Source organism: Sylvia atricapilla, chromosome 3 (genome assembly GCF_009819655.1).
Source record: "Sylvia atricapilla isolate bSylAtr1 chromosome 3, bSylAtr1.pri, whole genome shotgun sequence".
Lineage (NCBI taxonomy): Eukaryota > Metazoa > Chordata > Aves > Passeriformes > Sylviidae > Sylvia > Sylvia atricapilla.
This window is the reverse complement of record NC_089142.1, coordinates 26404552-26425121: the sequence shown is the minus strand read 5'-3', so window position 1 is coordinate 26425121 and position 20570 is coordinate 26404552. Positions and strand designations below refer to the sequence as shown.

The 20570-nt window shown below is 34.2% G+C and overlaps 1 protein-coding gene across 1 annotated transcript in view; it reads left to right on the top strand.

The window, feature by feature from the left end:
* EYS (eyes shut homolog) overlaps nucleotides 1-20570 on the top strand; it is a 718715-nt gene that overhangs the window by 463474 nt on the left and 234671 nt on the right. The window contains exon 34 of the mRNA XM_066314978.1: nucleotides 8225-8375. Within this exon, the coding sequence (XP_066171075.1) occupies nucleotides 8225-8375 (151 nt within the window). The remainder of the gene's footprint in view (nucleotides 1-8224; nucleotides 8376-20570) is intronic.

The following is a 20570-nucleotide window of genomic DNA, read 5'->3' as shown; positions in this document are numbered from 1 at the left end:
CCCAAGTAACAAGACAAGAGGAAATGGCCTCAAGTTGTACCAGGGGAGGTTTAGGTTGGATATAGGGAAATATTTCTTCACAATATTGGTTTTTAAGCATTGGAAAAGGTTGCCCAAATAAGTGGTCGAGTCACCATCATTGGGAAGTATTTTTTAAAACTTTAGAGGTGGCATTTAGGGACATGATTTAGTCATGAACTTTGCAGTATTAGGTTAATGGTTTGACTGGGTGATCCTAGAGGTCTTTTCCAACCCTAATTATTGCATTATTCTATGATAATTCTCCCTTTTTAATTACTTCGAGCACTGTGGAAATAATGACTCTGTAGATGCTAGAGAGCAATAACAATATCTCACTAAAAAACACAGATAAGAAAAGTGATCCATATATGGGTTGATTCTTATGTAGGTTGAATAGGAGAATGCATTTATTATATCTGCTGCTGAACAATTATTAAGGAAAGAGATAGACCATGTATTAATTTATATTTATGCAGTTCCCTTTGTGAAAAAGCATAGATTTCTGTAGCTGAAGATCAATTTTGTGAATAAATATCAGAAATAAATTTGAATTACAGTGTATCACTGCAGTCATGTTCTACTAATCTTAGATATTTTTAAAATACCAGTTAGGCTGAGGTTTTGTTTTTATTTTTTTTTTTAAAGAGATGATCTTAAACTTCAATAGTAGAACTACTGTAGCACAATAATGATTCTGCTATTCTTTGAAGTGTCATTATTATGGAAAACAAAAGTATATTTTAATTCTAGAATCAGAATTTTTTTTTCCTGGCTACAAATTGCCTGTCTTTGTCTCTCTTTATTGCAAAAAGGAAAAGAACAATTTGCCCCTCTTACTGACTGCTGCATATTGCCAACTGCCATATCTGTTAGAGATATTGTCCAAACAATTTATCTATTTGCTGTAGGCTTTTCCTCAGGACATGTCTTTAGCTGGTTCTCTGTTTAAGCATATTTCAATCCTGTTCTATCCCGTGTGATCTCTACAATAGTTCTTAACTCTATTGTTCACATTATTAATTTCACAGAACGTTCAAAATTTTCTTACCAGAATAACTCAAATTGTCATTTTCTTAAAATCAAGTAACAACATTATCAGCTGACTTTTTTAATACATTTTAAATATTTTTATTCCTTATAAGAAGTAATAGAAAGTAACAGTATCTTATTTCTGAATGGATTTTGGTTTTAGGAAAGTAGACCTAACATATATAATAAACACATTCTGGTATTTCCTTTTATACACTTAAATGCACTGAAGTCTTTGATTTTGTAACCAAAGTGATTTTAAGAATTTAGGGTTTCATATGTGATATCAATATATATGTTATGCTAAAATATACCATTTTAATATTTTAATAATAAATATACTAGCTAACACAAAGGAAGCTTAGTGGAAAAAATATAATGTGGGCCTTAAAAATATTTTATAGAACTTCTTTTTTTCTCTTTGGGTGAATGTATGACATGCTTTGTATACAGCAGCATAAGGTTAACATAATCTAGAATTTTTATCTAAGTTAAAATTTCTAAAATTTCTTGGGTTTAGATTTTCAGGCCAGAAAGGAAAATTTATTTGACCACCAAGGGACCACTTGTTTGACCTCTTCTACATCTTAGATGATCAATATTTTGTTTGAAGTCTATGAAAAACACAGACTTCAGTTAAATCAAGCCCTTCTATTAAATACTTTTCTAAGATACACTTTACTGTGATGACCTCTTCCTAAGCACACAGCATTGGTGAGCAGTTTATGTATACAGATAATTCTGTCTGGCAAACCCCAGCCAGTACTTCAGTAAAAAGCTGAAAATAAAAGGTAGGTAAAGATTCCCTTCTGACCCTGCTAACCCTATGTCTCAGGTATTGAGGTAATGCTCAGGACTGAGCCAGCAGCAAAGACATATAAGAGGTGTAATTCACTCTCACCTCAAAGGTCTTTTGTCTGCTAGATACCACTAGCACTCTTATTTGAGACATGTCTGGAGAATGGAGAAATGAAAATAGTTAGCCAGTTCTGTAGTGGGAGAAAAATGCTGTTAGGCACTGCACATTGCCTCCAGAAACCTGAAGACATAATTTTTTATTGAAGTCATTGTACTGCAGCAGATATTAGGTAGTATGGATATTTGAAAGAAGATGCAAGCAATCCTTTTCTCTACTGACTAAAGCAGGATATGCAAATAAAAGGACAAACAGTATAGCAGTCTTGTTTACTCAGACAGTGTTGTGTGAATTCTGTACACTGTAACTCCTACTTAGCAAGAAGGAAGCTGGCTTTCTACTTTATCCCACATGAATCCCTTTCAGTCAGAGTTATCTGGAGGCAGGGAGACTGCACCTCTTCTGAAAGCAAATAAGCTTTTTCTCCCTGAAGGGCAGGATGGAGCTTGCAGAGAGTCTGCAGCAACAGTGCAGACAGAAAATCCTGAAAAAAGATGACAGTCTTCCTACTATAGGTGCCAAGCACTAAGGTGAGCCTTGTAAAGCCGTGGAAGGGAGATTTTGTTTAGGAAAAACTCTATCTAGTAGAAAATTTAGTTCAAGTTAGAGAATAAATTTGCTTACAAGGCTTTTATTTAATCATGCTTATTGCTACATTTTCATTATTTAAAAAAATAACCTTTTAAGAATCTAATTATCTTGTGTCCTAAATAAAGTCTGTCCTTAACGAAGGGGGTCATGTCTTTTTTAGATAAGTTACTCTAACATAGGGAAGATAATTCAGAATGCTTTCAAAAGGACACCTTTGGCCTCAAAAGTCTTGGTTGTTTTTTCCACGTTTAAATGACTTTATTCTTCATCTTTCTTTCTTTCTTTCTTTGGCTACTGACTCACGTTGCCAGGGCTCATATAGGGTCATTTGCCTAAGCTGCCATTCAAACCACACCTGTAACTGTATAAAATGGTTGTGAGAATATCCAGGCTCCATGGTATCTACTGTATATACTCACAGCCCTCCACTAACTTCAGAATTTCTTCCAAATGTTAACTTGAAGTATATCTTCTTAAAATGACCAATTTAACTTTCTTTCAGAAACAAAATTTTCTACTTTATCTTTTGAAGCAGCTTATCTCAGGGACAGAAGGATAAAAGCAGTAAAATAGAACTCTAACAATGGGCCAATAACATCAGGCTTTGTTCTGTATTATTTTCTGTGGAACATCAAAGGGTACTTATGGGTACCACAAGTGGGTTCAGTGTTCAGTGGCTGCTTTGCCATGAGCATAAAACTTATATTAAGGAGAACACAGGGTATAGAGATCAGAAAAAATGTTGACCTGAAGAGCTGATGTAAATATGAATTCCCACAATGTAACTGTTTTTTAATTAAAAACAGTCTTTAAAATTCACTTAAAATTACAATGTTGCAAGTCTAAATCCAACTCTAAACTCTCTGCTGTCTTAATACTTAATACAGTACTCAAATCTGAGCCAAAATTTTCCCTAAGTGGCACTTACATCTACATCAACTTTAAATAAGTGTATATATTTTTCCAAGTTTAATTTCTTTGAGTAGTATCTATGGTTGGTATGATGTGAGCAGCAAGAAACTAGAAGCACGAAACTGCAAAGACAGAAAGGGCCAGAGTCATAGATACTTGTTTTTTCTTTAGCTATTTCTATAGCAGTAAGTTAAACTAAAATCTGAAAGCTAGTCTCTGGACTGAGGCCAATTGGCAGGTCTGAGGTCCTGTCTATAAAAACTTTTATGGTAAAATGGTTTGGCAAGGTGAGTTCGAAATGATTCCTGAATTGCACTAACCAGTAAACTTTACAAGTTTCAGAATTGAAGATAATATCTGACTTCCATAGCAACTGTAACAGAAGCAGTGATGACTTTGGAAAAGTATAGATGGTTCCATGTCAGGATTCGAACTCCAGCTGTGGACTTAAGTGTAGTAGTGTAAGCATAATTCTGTGAAAATAAAAGAGGTAGTACATTTATTATTTATTTACTTACTTACTTACCTATTTATTAGAATAGGAAACAAAGTTAATTTCCTACTTTCCTTGCATTATTAGAGAAATTTGCATCATTAGCTTTATTGTTCTTATTTGTTTAGTTTAATCCCAGTTAAATCTAACACCAGGCCAAGAAAATAGCATCAGACCCAGGAAATATGCTATCAGAGAAATGAGAAAATATATGTTGTTGACTAATTATTTCATCTGCAACATGGAAATGTATATTAACCGGTGTCTCTGTAGGACAAAGTCAGCACCAACAGATGACAGCAGTCTCAAATTATGCATTTTACTGTAGAATGAAAATGTAATGACTGTGAGTGAACCAGTATACTCTCTAGATAAAATCTACTGCAGGTAATAAGAGATTCTACCTATTCTGTAAATGTTATTTGTAAGGAATTGCTGAGGTTTTCTTTGCTGAAGATTTTAGTGTCTTAAGATTGTAGAATTTCGGTGTATTTCAGGCCAAAAGGGACTTCAGGAGGTCTTTAGCCTAACCTCCTGCTCAAAGCAGGGCAAGCCAAGGTCAGAACAGGTTGCTCAATGCTCTATTCAGTCAGATTTTGTAAACCTCCAACACTGAAACCTGTAAAACTTTCTGAGTAGAGAGGTCCAGATGTTCCATTCCTAATGTTGCCTCAAATACCCTTGAAAAGCCATAAAGATTTCAAACCTGTGCTAGGTCAAAATTGATACAATCTTTTAAAGTGCATTAAGAAAAAGTTACTCTTGATTGTAGTGAGAATAGATTTATTGTTTTGTCATAATTTTACAAAAATAACATTCTACTGCAAGGAACAGTTTGAGTATGAAACCAGATAATGTAAACCTCCAGATACTGAGTGAAAAACAAGTTGTCTTTTTTTAAGCTAATAAATCCATAAATAATAACTAAATATAATGAAAGTGAAATATGTTCTCAGCTTTAATTAAACAATTGTCTTTAATACAGTTGGGGAAATTAGGGAATATTTGTTTTATAATATATGATAATAAAACTTCTTTTACTTCTGGTGGTTCACAACTTATATTTGGTATAGATGTTTTAAATATCTTGTTGCTTTTATTTAATATACTGAATGCTAATATTACAAACTGAACTGTTTAATGGTATTACTGAATTATTGTTGTCTAGCATGGCCACATTCAAGTGAAATTCCTAGAGACAGGTCTTTTTGCTTCGAGAACAAAAGATTGAAACTTTTCTATCAGAAAAATCAGGTTAAAGAATTTTTATTCCCAGCAAGACTGCACAGCATGACTGACACAATACTTTTTCTGAACATCTCCCTTTCCCTCCTCCTCTTCTAAGATTTGTTTTGTTACTTTTTTACCATTTTATGATAATCCTAAAAATGTCACTTAGTCATCACTGAAAAATGTCAGAAGGTAAAGACATTATGTAAAAGGACTTGGATTTCATACAGACATCGCTGTGTCTAATTAAGGACTGTTTTATCAATAGTTATCAAATTATTGTCTGACCTTTCCATCATTCTAACCTGCAAGGCACTGAGCAATGGATTTAGTACTGTTTAGACAGAATTCATCTTCAGGTTATAATTAATAGACCAGTATTTAATCACTACATTTGTGTGATTACAAATGAGGAAACTGTGAACTATTACTGCTGGCTTGGACTGAGGCACAATTACTGGTAGCTTACCCAGCAAAAGTGCTTGAGAGTTGCTGTATGCATTTCCAAATTTATAATTATGCAAAAAGCCCTGTCATCTTACTTGACCTTTAAAGCACCCGATATGCTGATTGTAGAAAAAGTATTTTAAAAGCCTGATGGAAATTTCATAGAGTGCATATATGACCCGGTGATTGTATCATCAGCAAATGCTAAACAATAATGGTTTAAAGTCATTATTCTAATTTGACCAGATCCTGCTGGATTCAATCAAACACAATCAGAGGTGCATGGCTGACATTCTAACAAGCTTAGGGCAAAGGCAGCTCATGCTTTGAATTGTATTAACTTGTTTTCTGACACCAAATACTGTGAATTCATTTCAAAATATTCCTTTGATATATGCACACAAAAATACTTTTACATATCAGTCCTATAAACTATTAAGGACAAGCTAAAAATATGTCTAAACCAAATGTGAAAAGAACTACATCAATATGATGTTTGTATGATAGAAGTACGTGCATGGTCATGTAACTAGTTACAGTGTTAACATCTCAAAGCATATAGAAGAAATAGTAAGAGAAAAATAGAAGAGAAGTTGTTTGAGCAGCTGTACTTCACTTAGCACATCTGTCAGATAGTCAAAAAGAAAAGCCTGGTAGTTCCTCCCTGACCCTCTTCCACTCCATCTTAAGAATGACACTGCATTAAAACAAGTCTGATTTACAATATTTCTATTGCTATCTTATTATTATGCTTTTTTTATTACAATATCATTTTATCAGGAAAAATTTTAACATATTTACAAAATTTTAATTTTTTCCTTTGTGTCACTTCCACCATTTTCTGTAGAATGTAATATCCATGATGTCCTACTGGCTTCAAACAGTAATAAAAATTTCTTGACCATTGCAAATAGAGCTACAGAGAATGATTGTGCCAGTTTCACACATTATCAGCAAACTTCCTTTGTAAGTCATTAATGAAAATGATGTGTTACAGAACCTTGTGTATGTGCTTAGACATGCAGCCCTTGTATAATATCCAAAATCATATTAGGAAATGCATTTCTTTCCTTGATTCTTGACATATTTAGCTCCTTTTTTGCATTCATGTTAGCTATTAATTATCAAGTTAAAAAATTGAGGGGATAACAAAAAAGTGCCCTGAATCGATCCATTAAGATGCTAGTTTTCAGTCCACAGAATCAAAACCAATTTATTTCTCTTCTTCATTCTTGATTTTAGCTACAAACCAAATTCTTTTATTCTTCACCTGAAGTTATTTGCCATAGGATGGACAGGCCATTTTGCATACACAAATATTTATAGTCCTTTCTGTAAATACATATCACCATGTTTGCATATTGTTCTGAAAGTATCTCAAAACAGAATTACATGGAGAACACAGAGAACTGTTTGCAAATGTTACTAATGTTAGCTCTCCATCATGTCAGTTAAAAACACATAGAGGACCTTATGAAATAATATGTGAGAATCCATATATTACCGTAAGGCAGAATATAGTTAAGAAAACTTTTAATGCTCAGTTTTGTAAGAATTTTCAGAAGGTCATTTTGCATTGTCAGATATAAACTGAATTCATACAATACCTACTGCATCCTACCCAAATTTTACAGAGCTGTGGGTTGTTGGTTTGTGGGTTTGGAGCTTATTTGTTTTGGGTTTTTTGGGTTGTGAGGGGTGGTTTTTATGTGCTGTTTTCACATAGGTTCTTTGTGACACCCATATTATAAAGACACTTGGATAGCATTAAAAATAGAGATGATTGAACTCTGATTTGTTTCATGTACTGAGAGAAAGATAGGCTGGAAGAAATCCCCCCATGAAAAACTGGTTTAGTTCTGATATTTCTTATTGTGCTTTCTTACATGAAGATAAAGTGGTTGCTGCCAGTTGGTTATTGGAATGCAAATGACTTTTACATCATTTTAAAAAATTGAAAGAATCCAAACTGTTTGCTTGGTACCTTCCTACCTACCTGGTTTGTTGTTGACAGTGTATGCATGTGGTTACCAGCAACATTTTTAAGAAGGTATATGAATGGAGGAGGGAAATGGGAATGTATGTATTAATTTCAGGGCCTAAAATTACTGACTTCAGCTTTAGAAATGATCCTTTTGAAGATAAATATTACAGATTATTATAGTATCTCTGCACTTTCAAAAGTGCAGCTTGTTTTAAATTGCTTTTGTGGTTTGTGTTTTGTGTGTGTGTGATGAGAAAGAGCTATTTAAAATGTATTTTTTATAAATTACAAAGCCTTGTTACTATTAAAAATTTTCTAAGTCTTTTTATTTAGTCATTTATATGCTTTGGCTTTTTTTAGCAATTAAACTGCCCAGATTTACAATATAGCTTCATTTTAATGGAATTTCAAACCCCAAAGACATGTCAACTTACAGCTTGTTAAACAGCTTCTTTTATATTTATAGTTCTATAATACAAAACAGCTATTTACTTGTTTTTCTTTCCTCGTTGGTTTAGTAACAGTCTAATTAATTTGTTGGATAGACACTTATGTAAATAATATATGGTGCTAAAACGTGCCTATTTCTGCATTTGTGCAGGCAAGGAGTGGTACCATGCGAAGCAGAAATGTCAATCCTGAAGTTATCTTCAAATACAATTATAACTAGAAATTACTGGCCCAGCTCTTATTGGCTTGAAACAGGATCCATATTTGTTGGTGGTTTGCCTCATCCTTATCCAGCAAAACAGGTTATTATTATTATTATTATTACTATTACTATTACTATTATTATTGTTGTTGTTGTTGATGATGTTATTGTTATTGTTATTAATGTTATTATTTAAATTTGCATTACTTTTAGGAATAGGATATTGATGTATGTATGTATGTATGTATGCGTGTAATAACTGAAGAGATTTAAACCATGCAAAAAATAAAAATTGCAGCTTTTTAAGAGTTGCATCTAAGGGGTGAGTATGGTCCCTTACAGCATATTGCTCATGTGTGGAAAATGAACTAAAAGGGCATTATGGTCCAAAATCATTATCTGGAATCTTGTTTGTCTTTAGTAGGGAGAGTAAAGGAGCAAATTTGATTAAATTTAGAGGAGGTACCTTTCATGTCAGGTGCTAGTTCTATGAAGATGTGAATGGTATGACTGCAATGGTTTTCAAAACAAAGGAGGCTCTGTTTGTTGTCTGTGCTGGCTCAGGGAGGTGTGTGTAAAAATGGACCAAGCAAGAGAACCCTAACCTTTGAAACTGCATTAATGAATGCAGGGATGAGAAGTAATATACAGTGGGGATTGTACAGAGTTAGGGAAGAAGAATACCCACAAGGTCATGCAGAGAGCTGGAGACAAGCAGATCATTACTCAGGTGTTCTTATAGAGCATTTTGGGGTGGAGTAGTCACAATAACTGATACACATCACTTAAGGGATTTCCAATAGTTTGGTTTTTTCCCAAGCAGAATGAGTATAGTTAGCAATTTCTGTTTCAGTTTATGGCACTTAAACTCTTCATGCTTACATAGATCAAAGGCCCTGGCCTTGTAATTAATTTGAGACTGGCACCATACACCCAGGGCATCCTCAGTTCAGCTTCCAGCAGCATGGCCCCTCTGCAACACAGCTCCCAGTGCAGCTGGTTCAGCCTTCTAGCTCTTGTCAGGTATCTAAGTATGGAGTGCACCTCAGCATCTTAGGGGCTATTGTCATAGCTATGTACAGATTTTCTAAATTAAATTTTTGACATAAAATGCCGGTGACATCACTAGTCACATAGCTCCGAGTTGGTCTCCGACTTTAACTTGTCCAATTACAACCTGTGTTACTACCTGGACTATTTAACTCTCTTGTCTTGTTGCCAAATGTGCTTCCAGAATGTAAAACTGTTCATTTATTACATTATAAAGACTATCTGTGATGGTTTGTGTTTTCCAAGTCTTGAAATAAATTAAACTGTTAGTGCTGAGTTGGTGTAGTGCAGGTCTCATTTATTTGAACAGGGACCTTTGGATTGGTGTCACGCCATAACCATAAGAAAGTTAGACTGCAAGTGCACTGTAAAAACTGGGCTTGTGTATTCCAGTTTTCATCTTTTATGCCATAATTTTAGGTAGGCTTCACCCTGTGCAATTGATTTAACCTTTTTATTTCTGTTCCATTCTTCAGTAAGTGAAGGTCATCTTATGAGGCAAATAGAATAATTTCAAGCACTGGCATGTTTTTGATACTGCTACTGTAATGTAGCATTTCTAGATTGCTTTCACCTTATAATAAATTGCATAGTAATCAATGATGGGACAAGAGAGAGTGTTGAAATCCAGCTTAAAAGTTCTTTAAGTAAGTGTTTCTTAGGTTGTAAAATATTTTGCAAAAAGTGTGCTTCTAAGTAGTTCATGCTGACATTAAAAGGACATATTAAGTACTATTCATAGTTAAAACTTTTCCCTTAATTCAAATGTTCATGCACAAACTATAGCTTTATCTGAATAATTTATTGTTGGCAGTATATAGAATTTTATTTACTACACAAATGTATCCATATTACTGAGATAGATGAAAAATATGTTTTTAATGTTTAAATGACCTATCTTCTAGAAGCTAAGAGAAATATTTGGAGGATATCTCAAAGAATTTATAATGAAGGCTTAGAGAAGTTCAATTCACGCAGTGTGTTTTGGAGCAGGTAGAGAAACAATTTGTTTGAGGGTTATAGTAATGATGTGTATATGAGAATGAATTTTGAGATGAAAAATAGCTCTTTACTAGCTAAAGGCCAAATAAAATCCAGAAAAATAAATTTACATTAGGGAAGTTCAAATAGCAAGGAAACACAATGGTTTAAAGGTAATTTATTGCTAAAAATTTTGCCTGCATGAGTTGGATTGTCATATTAACATGGGCTTTCCTGCTTTGAGAATGTTGCAGTTCAGTTCTATTCTTAATGCAGGATTAATAGGTGAGATTTGGTGGTTCAAGATTGTTATCTCAATTAGGTAATAGGTGTGGGACATGTACCATTGCTCAAGCTGGGGATACTTAACCTCTATTAGTACTTGGAAAGCATGTTCCTATAACTTCCCCAAAAGGGCAAAAATATATTCTCTATTCTCAGTTGCCTCTCTAGTTTTCCACTGAACTTTCTTGCAGCTTTCTTTCTGTTTAAGATTATCTCAGCCTTTATTACACTTAATTTTCTTTGCTTATTTGTGATTTTCATATTCATTTTGATCTTAGTATCTCATTTTGCTTAATTTTTATGTTTTTCTAGCTTCAGGGAAGTTCAGTTTTCCTTGGCTCCCCTGTCGAAGTCTGTAGGCTCCAAGACAAATATAGTCTATAAAGGCTGGGTTTTTTCCCTTTTGTCAGGGGATGAAGAACTGCCTGTCCAAGTACTCTTTATGTGGGCTTTTCAACTCCAGCAGTAGGAAACCACTCCAGAAAGTTTCTTTTCCATCAGTTTAGACCCAGGCAGTCAAGCTTCTATTGTAAAACCTTCATCATCCCTGAAACAGAACAGGTCTGATTCTGACCTTCGTCCTGCAGTTTGCTTCAAGGGAGAATTCTGCTCCAGCTGAGACTCAGCTTTTTCTGACAAGTTCTCTGATCACTCTTGTAGTCAAGTTGGATAATGACCCTTGTGATATCTGCAGTATTCACCTAATAATACATTGTCTTGTTTTAGCTCCTTCTCTCACAGGAGTAGCTCACTCTGATGTTGGATCTCCTACCTTCCAAAATTGTGGAAGTTGCAGAGAACAGTGACTTCAGACCCTAGACTCCTTCAGTTTCTGACTAACAAGAACTTCAAGCTGTCAGTACCAGAAACTGTTGACGTGGGAGTAGTGTATTACTGGAATTGACTCATGTTAACTGATTCATTTCTAGGATAGATTCCTCCTCCTTTCATTTTGATTGAAGTTTGAGATGACCTATAAAGCCCTATAAAGACCTATAAAGACCTATAAAGGGTAAAATACTGTCTCCTCTAAAGATTTCCTATACATTTTTCCTAATCAACTCTGAAATTTCCATGCATTCTTTCCACATTTTTTTTCCTGTATTCTTAATAGTTGTTATGCCTTAGAGTCAGAGTGCACTCAACATGTAAGGCAAGGTGCAACAATTCCACTCATTTCTCTCGTTTCTGCCACAGTCCCTTGCGGAGATCAGAGCCTTATCCTCAAGCAGTGATGCATTTAAAAGAATATCTGTGACATCTGGGAAAGCAATGCCATAATACCCAATAGATTCCTTCACTATTCAGAAGATCTCAGACCTCCCAGATCTCAGTCCTAGTGTCTGTGATTGGTGCTGAAAAACACTAGAGCAAGATAAAGTTATGGACTACTTAAGGAAACCAGACATATAAAGTACCATGGATCCAGAAAGATGCTTATAAGCATTCACCTCTGGCTGATGTTGTCATGAGACAACACTCCATTATCTCTGAAAGCCTAGAGCAATCAGAGGAAGCCCCTGATAACAGGGAAAAAAGACAAATGTGATGTTATGTTCATCTTAAAAAAAGCCAAGAAGGAAGATGAGGAACCATGAGCCAGTCAGGTCAATGGCACAACTATGTTCCTGATACTAATATAGAAACATATGAAGGCCAAGCACATCCTTGGGAACAACCAAGCATGGATTTAGCAAAGGGAAACTGCCTGACCAGTATGCTTACATTCCCTGTTGCTTCACTCCCAACTCTATTTCCTGCCTCTGAGTGGCACAGGAGGATAGGAAATTTGGGTCATAGTCAGAGCATAACAGTTTGTCTCTGCTGCTTCTTCCTCCTACACATCTACAGTTCTCTTAGCTATCCACAAGCCAGAGATGGAAAAAGTATTTGGCTTGGTATGAATCCTGAAGGATCTGAAGATATGGGTAAAAATCAAGGTAACAGATATGTGCACTGAAACACCTTGAATGAATTAATCCAAGTTCAAGCACTGCAATCTGTTTCGTGCACAGCAAGAAATTGTTTTTATGACTCTGTAAACTGTCCTTTGCAAAGTATAGCAGAGTCATCTGACAGTCTAGGAAGTTATTGCTGAGCAGTCAGAATGAAAGCTAAACTAATAAATAGCGGGCTGGCAGACATCTTGTCCTGCTGTCTTGCCACAGTGAAAAAAAAAATCCCCTCCAGTTCTGTGCCAGCTTAGTTTATTACTTATTTTTTATTCTATCCTATTTCTTTGATAAAGAATATGATGAAAATAGTTCAGACTTGCCACAGGTAAATGGCAAAATCAGTTAAACAGCCTAATATTTATATATTATAACCCCCTAATATGGGGGTTTAAAGCTATTATCATTTGTTTTTTAAGACATAAAAATCAACAAAAAAGAAAGAGAAACTAAATTACACACAGAAAAAATCCCTTTTTGATCAAAAATTGCAAAAAGGTATTATTTCTGAAATCTCAAGACATTTCATAATAATTAATTTCATGCTAGCTTTAGTATTGTTAATTGTTTACAATAGCTTTTTCACTGCGGAGAAGATTGGTACACTCAAAGGGAAATTAAAGATTGTTTTCAAATACTTACAGCAGCAGCAGTTGATTGCTGTAGTACTGTTATTTTTGCTGCTATAATTGTTCCAGTAATTTATATTTCTAGATTTAATAGTATGTTAGTATGGAGAATGTGAAATGTCATTATATATTCACATTCCTTTTCAACTCAAGCAGTTCTCTATAATTAAACCTTGCAAGTATAAAAACAGGAAAGTTTCAGAAGGAAAGGAAGCTTCTGTACCAGGGGAGCAATCTTCCAAATAAACAAAAAGATTAAGGGGAAGGTGTGCAAATACGTATGTGAGCATCAATATGTTACCAATGGGGAAATGACAACTGATAATTGAGTGATATGCTCAGGATGTGTTAATGTTGCAATTAAGGTGAGGTGGAAATCATTATACATCTAAAGACTCAAACTAGGAGTCTTTAAATACAAATGTGTCAAATACACTGTGCATATGTAAGAACTCATGTAGTTTTCCTATGAAAAAGAGATGTGATATTACAATCATATGTACTGCTAAGTTTTAAGATATTCTCAGGTATGTGAATATGTAGATAAAAATGTTTTAAACTTTTTAATAACCAACTGCTAAAACATGCAAAATTGCATTCTTTCTCTTTTTATAACTCATCCACAGAATTCAGTGGCATTGAGTGAAGAAATGGACAATGTGAAACAGGTGTTACAAAATACAGAATCAGACCCTTAATTTGGAATGATCCAAAAGCAATTTGCTCTATGTTACAGCTGCTGTGCTTCCATAGACTAACACAACAGTAACCCCTCTGTAACTGTCTAGTTAGAAACAGTTTATGATCCATTTCCCTTGCCAGAACATTGCAAAGCAGTGGGGGAATTTAGTACAATCTGTGCACAGTGCTTTAGATTTGATTATCTGGCATTCACCTCACCTGATAAATCTTGGGCTCTGACAGCAACTTTCATACTATAATTTATAGTAAGATAATATGTACATGATTCTTTAACATCCTGCTACAGTAATCGTTGGATGTGAGCAAATTACAGTTATCCTGACCCAATTAATGCTCGCTGGGCTGCAGTGCTCAGCCTGAGAAGATTCTTGGGGAAGCCAACAAAGGGAAGAACATTCAATCTGTCACAGGATTGCAAGATACAGTAGACTGTTACATGGCTGCAACTGTTTGCTATAGTGGTATAAACAAGAATGGGTAGTATGAAACCTTAGAGAGGCCAGTTCTTGAAAGTCCATACATTTCCTGTTCCACAGCATAACTGAAATTTCCATATTTAACTATTAAATCATATTTTTTAAAATATTTTTTTATGTAAACTAGTTATAGGTTTGGGGTTTTTATCCCATTAGATCAGCAATATGCCTAGGATTTATCCAAAGGATATTTCATATTTGATATAACTTAAAGAATTATCTGATCCATTAGTTTAAGCTCTAGCTCACAATAGACTAAATGGAAGCCAGTAGCCATGCATTAGTCTTCCCTCTAGATACAGTGAAATGTAAGTGTTTAGCTTGTAGTAGCTATGCACTAGTGTTTAAGTTTTTGCAGTGGTATAGAAAATGAAAATGAACAGTGTTGAATCTTTTATCCAGAATCTGATTGTGCTTTTATTGCTGCATTTCTGAAACTGAGTTATTCCCATTTATATCAATTCCAGTATCTGGCTTTTTTTTTTTTTTTTAAATGAGATGAAATTGTTTGTCCTTATATTTATGCTGCTCACTTTTAATTTGACTTTCCCTACACACATTTTACGTCTTTTAAGTCTGTTCTGTTGTCAGGTTTGTGATTTAAAATATTCAGGAAGGCGATTTCAGGGTGTTTGTTGATTTGAAATGCATTTTCCATCCGAAGAGCATCTGACTTCTTTTTGAATCTTGGCATGACAGCCTTAGATCCTGACAAGTATTTATTTTCTAATGTCCTACTTAGGATATGTTTTGACTCTGTCTTTGCAACACCTGAATGCTTATCTTAATTAAGAGCACCACTTACTATTACTCAAGATATTTTAAATATTTATGCACTTTTATATGCTAAATAAATATTTGTCCCATCACCAAAAATACTTCTACATGTCAATGTTTCATTGGCTACTGTCACATCTTCTGGTATTTGTTCTCCTTTAGATTGGTAAGTCATGGTCTACAGACTCTGTTCTTATATAATTAAACATTACCCTGAAGTCAGGGGTCCTGTCCCTTGACTGGAGAGTCATTTTGCCTGTTCTGAATAGTTTGTTTTGATCACCACACTTCTGAGCATCAGTACTTCTTACGTTTTCAGATATTTTGTGAATGTGTTTAACAGCATAAGACTCAATGGGCAATATCTGTTGCATCTAACCTGTGTGAAAAGTCAACTAGTATTGGCAATTTTCATCTTTTCTTTGATTCAGCTTGTTCACCACCCACCTAAAAAAACCCTTCCTGTATTTCCCATAATTACTAATTTTCTTTAAAAACTTTTGCTTGGGAACAATGTCAAAACATTTGGAAGTTAAGTTGACTCAGGTTCTGGGTGACCTTCTTAAATAGGACCATTGATGTGTTCAAAGGATAATAATAATTGGAGAATCATAACTTCCTTAAACAAAATTTTAGACCTTTTTGTGATATTGTCCCTTGTTTTTGCTACTTACATTCCTCCTTACAAAATTCAAGAATTTTATTCTGAATGTAGAGTTTCTGAGTTTCAGTTTGCTTCAATTATTCTGGCCTTTCATAGTCCCTTTTGAAATGCCAGTATAGTATTTGCCACTTTTCTCTATATTGTTGCCAAACACAATTTAATTTAAAAGTTATATAGGGTTTTTGCACAATTACAGGCTTCCTAGTTTTCATATATTAGAAAGTTTTGGTGAACATAGAACTACCTCCCCAGGAAAATGGTAGAGTCCCTGTCACTGGAGGTTTTCAATACATATTTGGATAGGATGCCAGATAATGTCATCTGTTCTACCAGATGATCTTGTAAGATTTCTTCCAGCCTGGGATGTTCTATGATTTTATGGCTTAAGTACTTTTTTCAGACTAAACTAAAATATATCCCAGAACATTTTAAAATATGCATAATAACAGATTTAGTTTACCAATTATTACCCTTTTAAACCTTCACCCATATTTTGGCTGGAAAATTGTTGACTAATACTCTCTTTTATTATGCTACTTTGACAAGCCATCTCTCTTTTTTCTTTTTTTTTTTTTTTTTTATTTGAAGTCATGCTTGATGTTTTTTCCTACTTAATCATATGTAGTTACTGAACTCTATGAAAGTGTTTTTCTGTAACCTGCAAGCATTTTACCCATTGAGCTTTCTATTTGTTTTTATCCTTAATAACCTTGTCTTGATGCAGTTAAACCTTCTAGTGGCTTTTTAAGTGTGATTTCCTCCCAGGAGAGCACAGAGTTTGAGTATATTATAGTAATATTTTTAATGTTTTGGAAGGTATTTTAATGACTGTATTTTGAAATATTTAAACATATTATTTGCCTAGAGTTATATTTCTCATAGTTTCTCTAATGGTTCCAAGAAATCATTATTTCCAGCATCTAAAAATGTAGTCCCTACATCATATTTTTGTCATGATTTCTTACCCAACTGTTTGGATTAAACTCCGTTATTACTGTCTTTTCTGCCTTACCCTTTCTAACCTGCTTTAGTATTTATTGAATATTATCATCACCTTGGAAATATTATATATAATATAGCTCTAATATAATTTTCTTCTTTCTGCATGAAATTTTAGTGCAAAATTATTTGTGCCAGTTTGTATATATTTGTTTGACTGCCTTTATTATATTGCCTTTTTCTGGTGCAGCCTACACCTTTCTTGATTTTTACTCTTCCATCATAACATCCCAGTGTTTATATTTCTACCATCAAGATGGTTATCATATTCTTACTGTTTTACTGGGGGGTTTTTGCTTTTTTTAGAACTCAGGTATTTTTACATAGGCAGTTATTTTTCTTTTGAAAATAAATAATGATTTGATGGTTTGTCATAAAGAGAGTTGTTTTTACACAAATATTTGTATTACAATTTTGGTAACATATCTAGTTCTGTTCAGTATATTTTGAATGTGAATTTTTGATTTTTTTAAAAAGGTTTTTCCAGGTAAAGAGAAAAAATGTAATAGAATTACATTAGTAAATCAGTTTTATTCTAATTCCAATATACTGTAATTATGTCTACTAAATAGTGGTAATAGACACTCTTGGCTAATCCATTGATAGAAAAAGAAATACGTATGTGACTTCAGATATTTTGCTGAAAGTGTCCAGTCCTGCCCTGTAGGGTTCTTTGTTATTAGTGTGCCAGTAACCCTTACTATCTGAGTATGTGTGGTTGTTAGGTCTTCAAACCTAAACCATACAGAGAAATGATACCATCAAGGGAAAGCTAAAACACCCCTGTAGTAGTGTATTGCTGGCTTATCTTATTCTTTGTAAGTCAATTTGTGTTGAAAAGGCTGTTGCCGATGATCTTTGGACACTGCAGCATTTGAGATATTACCTTAGAGGAAAGATATATGCACAGGGAGCATTGTAGTGAAAAGTGACAGGTTTTATTTGGTTCTTTTTCTAATTAGATTAATCAGGATACTTATATTCATATTATGGATTTTTTTATTCTTTTTCTTATATCTGAGCGTGTTCATGTAAGTGTTTTGAATAATTCATTACTGATTTATCTACTTGAAACAAGTTTGAATTCTTGCTGAAGATCATTATCAGTGCTGTGGGATCCCTAAACAAGAATAGCATATACGATCACAGAAATCTTAAATTTTGCTAGTTATTTTAAATTCTAAACCTAGACTATTCATAAAAATGTACAATAAATGTTTCTCATGTGTCTAAAAAATTCCAAATTTATAATATTAAAAAATATTGAATGGGAGACATAAAAGTATAGAGATTTTCACTACTGTTTCCTGAATGCTTCTTGGTAAGTCTATATTGAAAAATAATTTTAATTTGGGTGATTTTATTAGTCATAAGTTTCACTTAGTATTTTATCAGGAAGATATTAAGAGAAGTATTATTGAAGTTTATAATATCAGATGTATTGATTGTGAAAATGTGAATTTCTCCAGCTGTATTTTGTGATACTTTTACTGCTTCTGTTTTAAATTTTACTAGAGTTGTTTTACAGAAGCTAGAATTTCAGAAATGCATGCATGTACATATGCATATATTAAATATTATATTATCATATAATACAAATACTGATATTATATTAAGAAAATTTCGGTTAAACTTTTTAATAAAATCTCCTGACACTGCAAGTCATATGACATACCTTAAGTCATTTGACATGCCTTCAAGTGAGAAAGCAAGAAATATCCTTCACTGTGTTAAGTCCACAGATGAGAAAGTATTGCTGATGAGAAACCAAGGGTTTTTCTCACTGATTGTCTTCTGCATCAAATTAAAGAGGACACTTAAGGTTATATAAATTGAATAACTTTGACAAGGCTGTGCTTCACAGAAGTGCAAAAATCTTATTAATATCAACATCTCTACTTTAAAAAAATCATTTGTATTCCACATATATAATATATCAGCAGTCCACAATATAAACTGATTACCATAACCAAGATTAAAAATGTAATTCGTTCTTGTTAGATAGATGCTAAAATGCCAAGATCATTGTACTTATTACAGAGCTCTAGATCACCCAAACTGGTGATATTATAGCTGCACTATATATTCTTACAGAACAGAAGCCAGTGAACTTTAAGAAGTTCATGGCCCAGGGCCATCTGTGCAACAAGGCCTTGGCTAAGAGCAGCCACACTGAATCAGAACATTATAAGCAATGAGTTTGTGGTCCAAAACTCTCATCAGCATCACTATGCTGAGTCAAATGGATTATTTCTCTTTCTTGTTTATATGAGATTTTGATAAACATGGCTTTAGCTGTATCCTCTAGAAGCTCTTTTATGCAGCTAGAAATAACAGAGCTCTGTATGCATGGAGAAATCAAATTCCTGAAGATTCTGAGTCTGAAAATAAAGAAAAATAACATTGCAAAGTCTCTTGCTGTCCTTAAATGATGGTTGTGCCATTGTCTCACTCTAATCCCCTCAGAATTTTGCTTTATGGAAGTATTTTTTCAAAAGCATTGTAATTATTTCATAATTTTAGTGCCTGAACTCAGCCTTGTGTGTACTAAATGCTTGCAGCTAACCAGGTAGCAACCTCAGCAAATTAAAAGACTGAGGCATCACTGAAAATTTCTGTCATGTTCTCTTGAGATGACTTCTAAAAAGCATGTGGGGTGGAGGGACATAAACAAACACTGTATTTGGAGAATTTAATAAGAGATTTGAATTTAGATTTCTGTTTAGTATGGAAGAAAGATTTCCTTTTCTTTTCTTTTTTTTTTTTTTTATATTTCCTATAGAGGGAAATAAGAATTTGGGAAACAAAAGATAGATTTAAAGGAAAACAGTATGATATAATTCAATTTCTAAAGGCAGCTGGTGAGAATGTTCAGATGGATAGAAATACTGTAAAAAAAATCTGTTTGATAAAAGGTGCATGCTGTGTATTCCTGTGTGATACTAGAAGTATCTTTCTCTCAGTCAACATGTAAAACACAAGAATGTCTGCAACCACTTTGCACTGCACTGAGATGAAATGTTTGACAATAAACAAATACTGGACCATTTCGCCCCACTATCTGTCTCAACTTGAAGGAACACCCTTCTCCTGGGAAGTGAGAGTTCCTTTCCCTCTCCCCTGGTAATGATGTTAGTGGGTATGGAATATAATTCGGGTACTGGCCATGCCCACTCCCGGCTGTTGCCAAAACCAACCTTGTCCTAGCCGAAACCACGACGCAATAAAACCAGCCTTCAGGCATGAAAGATCCCTAAGACCAGAGAGAAACTCTGGAGCGAGGAATACTTAGCACTGCTGGAATCACCATCCCTAGAGGTGTTTAAAAAAGGACTGGATGTGGCACTTAATGCCATGGCTTAATAGGTGGTGTTGGATCATAAGTTGGACTTGATGATCTCAAGAGTCTTTTCCGGCCTAGTTAATTCTGTGATTCTGTGAGAAGAATTAGGTCAGGGATCCCTTAAACACAGTGGTCATATGTAAGTCTCTGATGTTTAATGTGTTGCACACAGGAATATTGAGAAAGCTGTCTGATGCCATTGTGAGGTCAAATATATTTAAATGGTCATGGCAACCAGGAGAGGTTCCTGAAGACTGGAAGACAACAAGTATCACCATCTTTGAGAAGGACAAGAAGGAAGATCTGCGAAACTATAGGTTAGAAAACCTCATGTCAGTCACTGGGAACGTGATGCAGCAAATCCTCCTGGAAACAATTTCCAAACACCTTTCTTAACCTCCATGGTCAAGAAAGTAACCAGAAGTCACCAACATGCA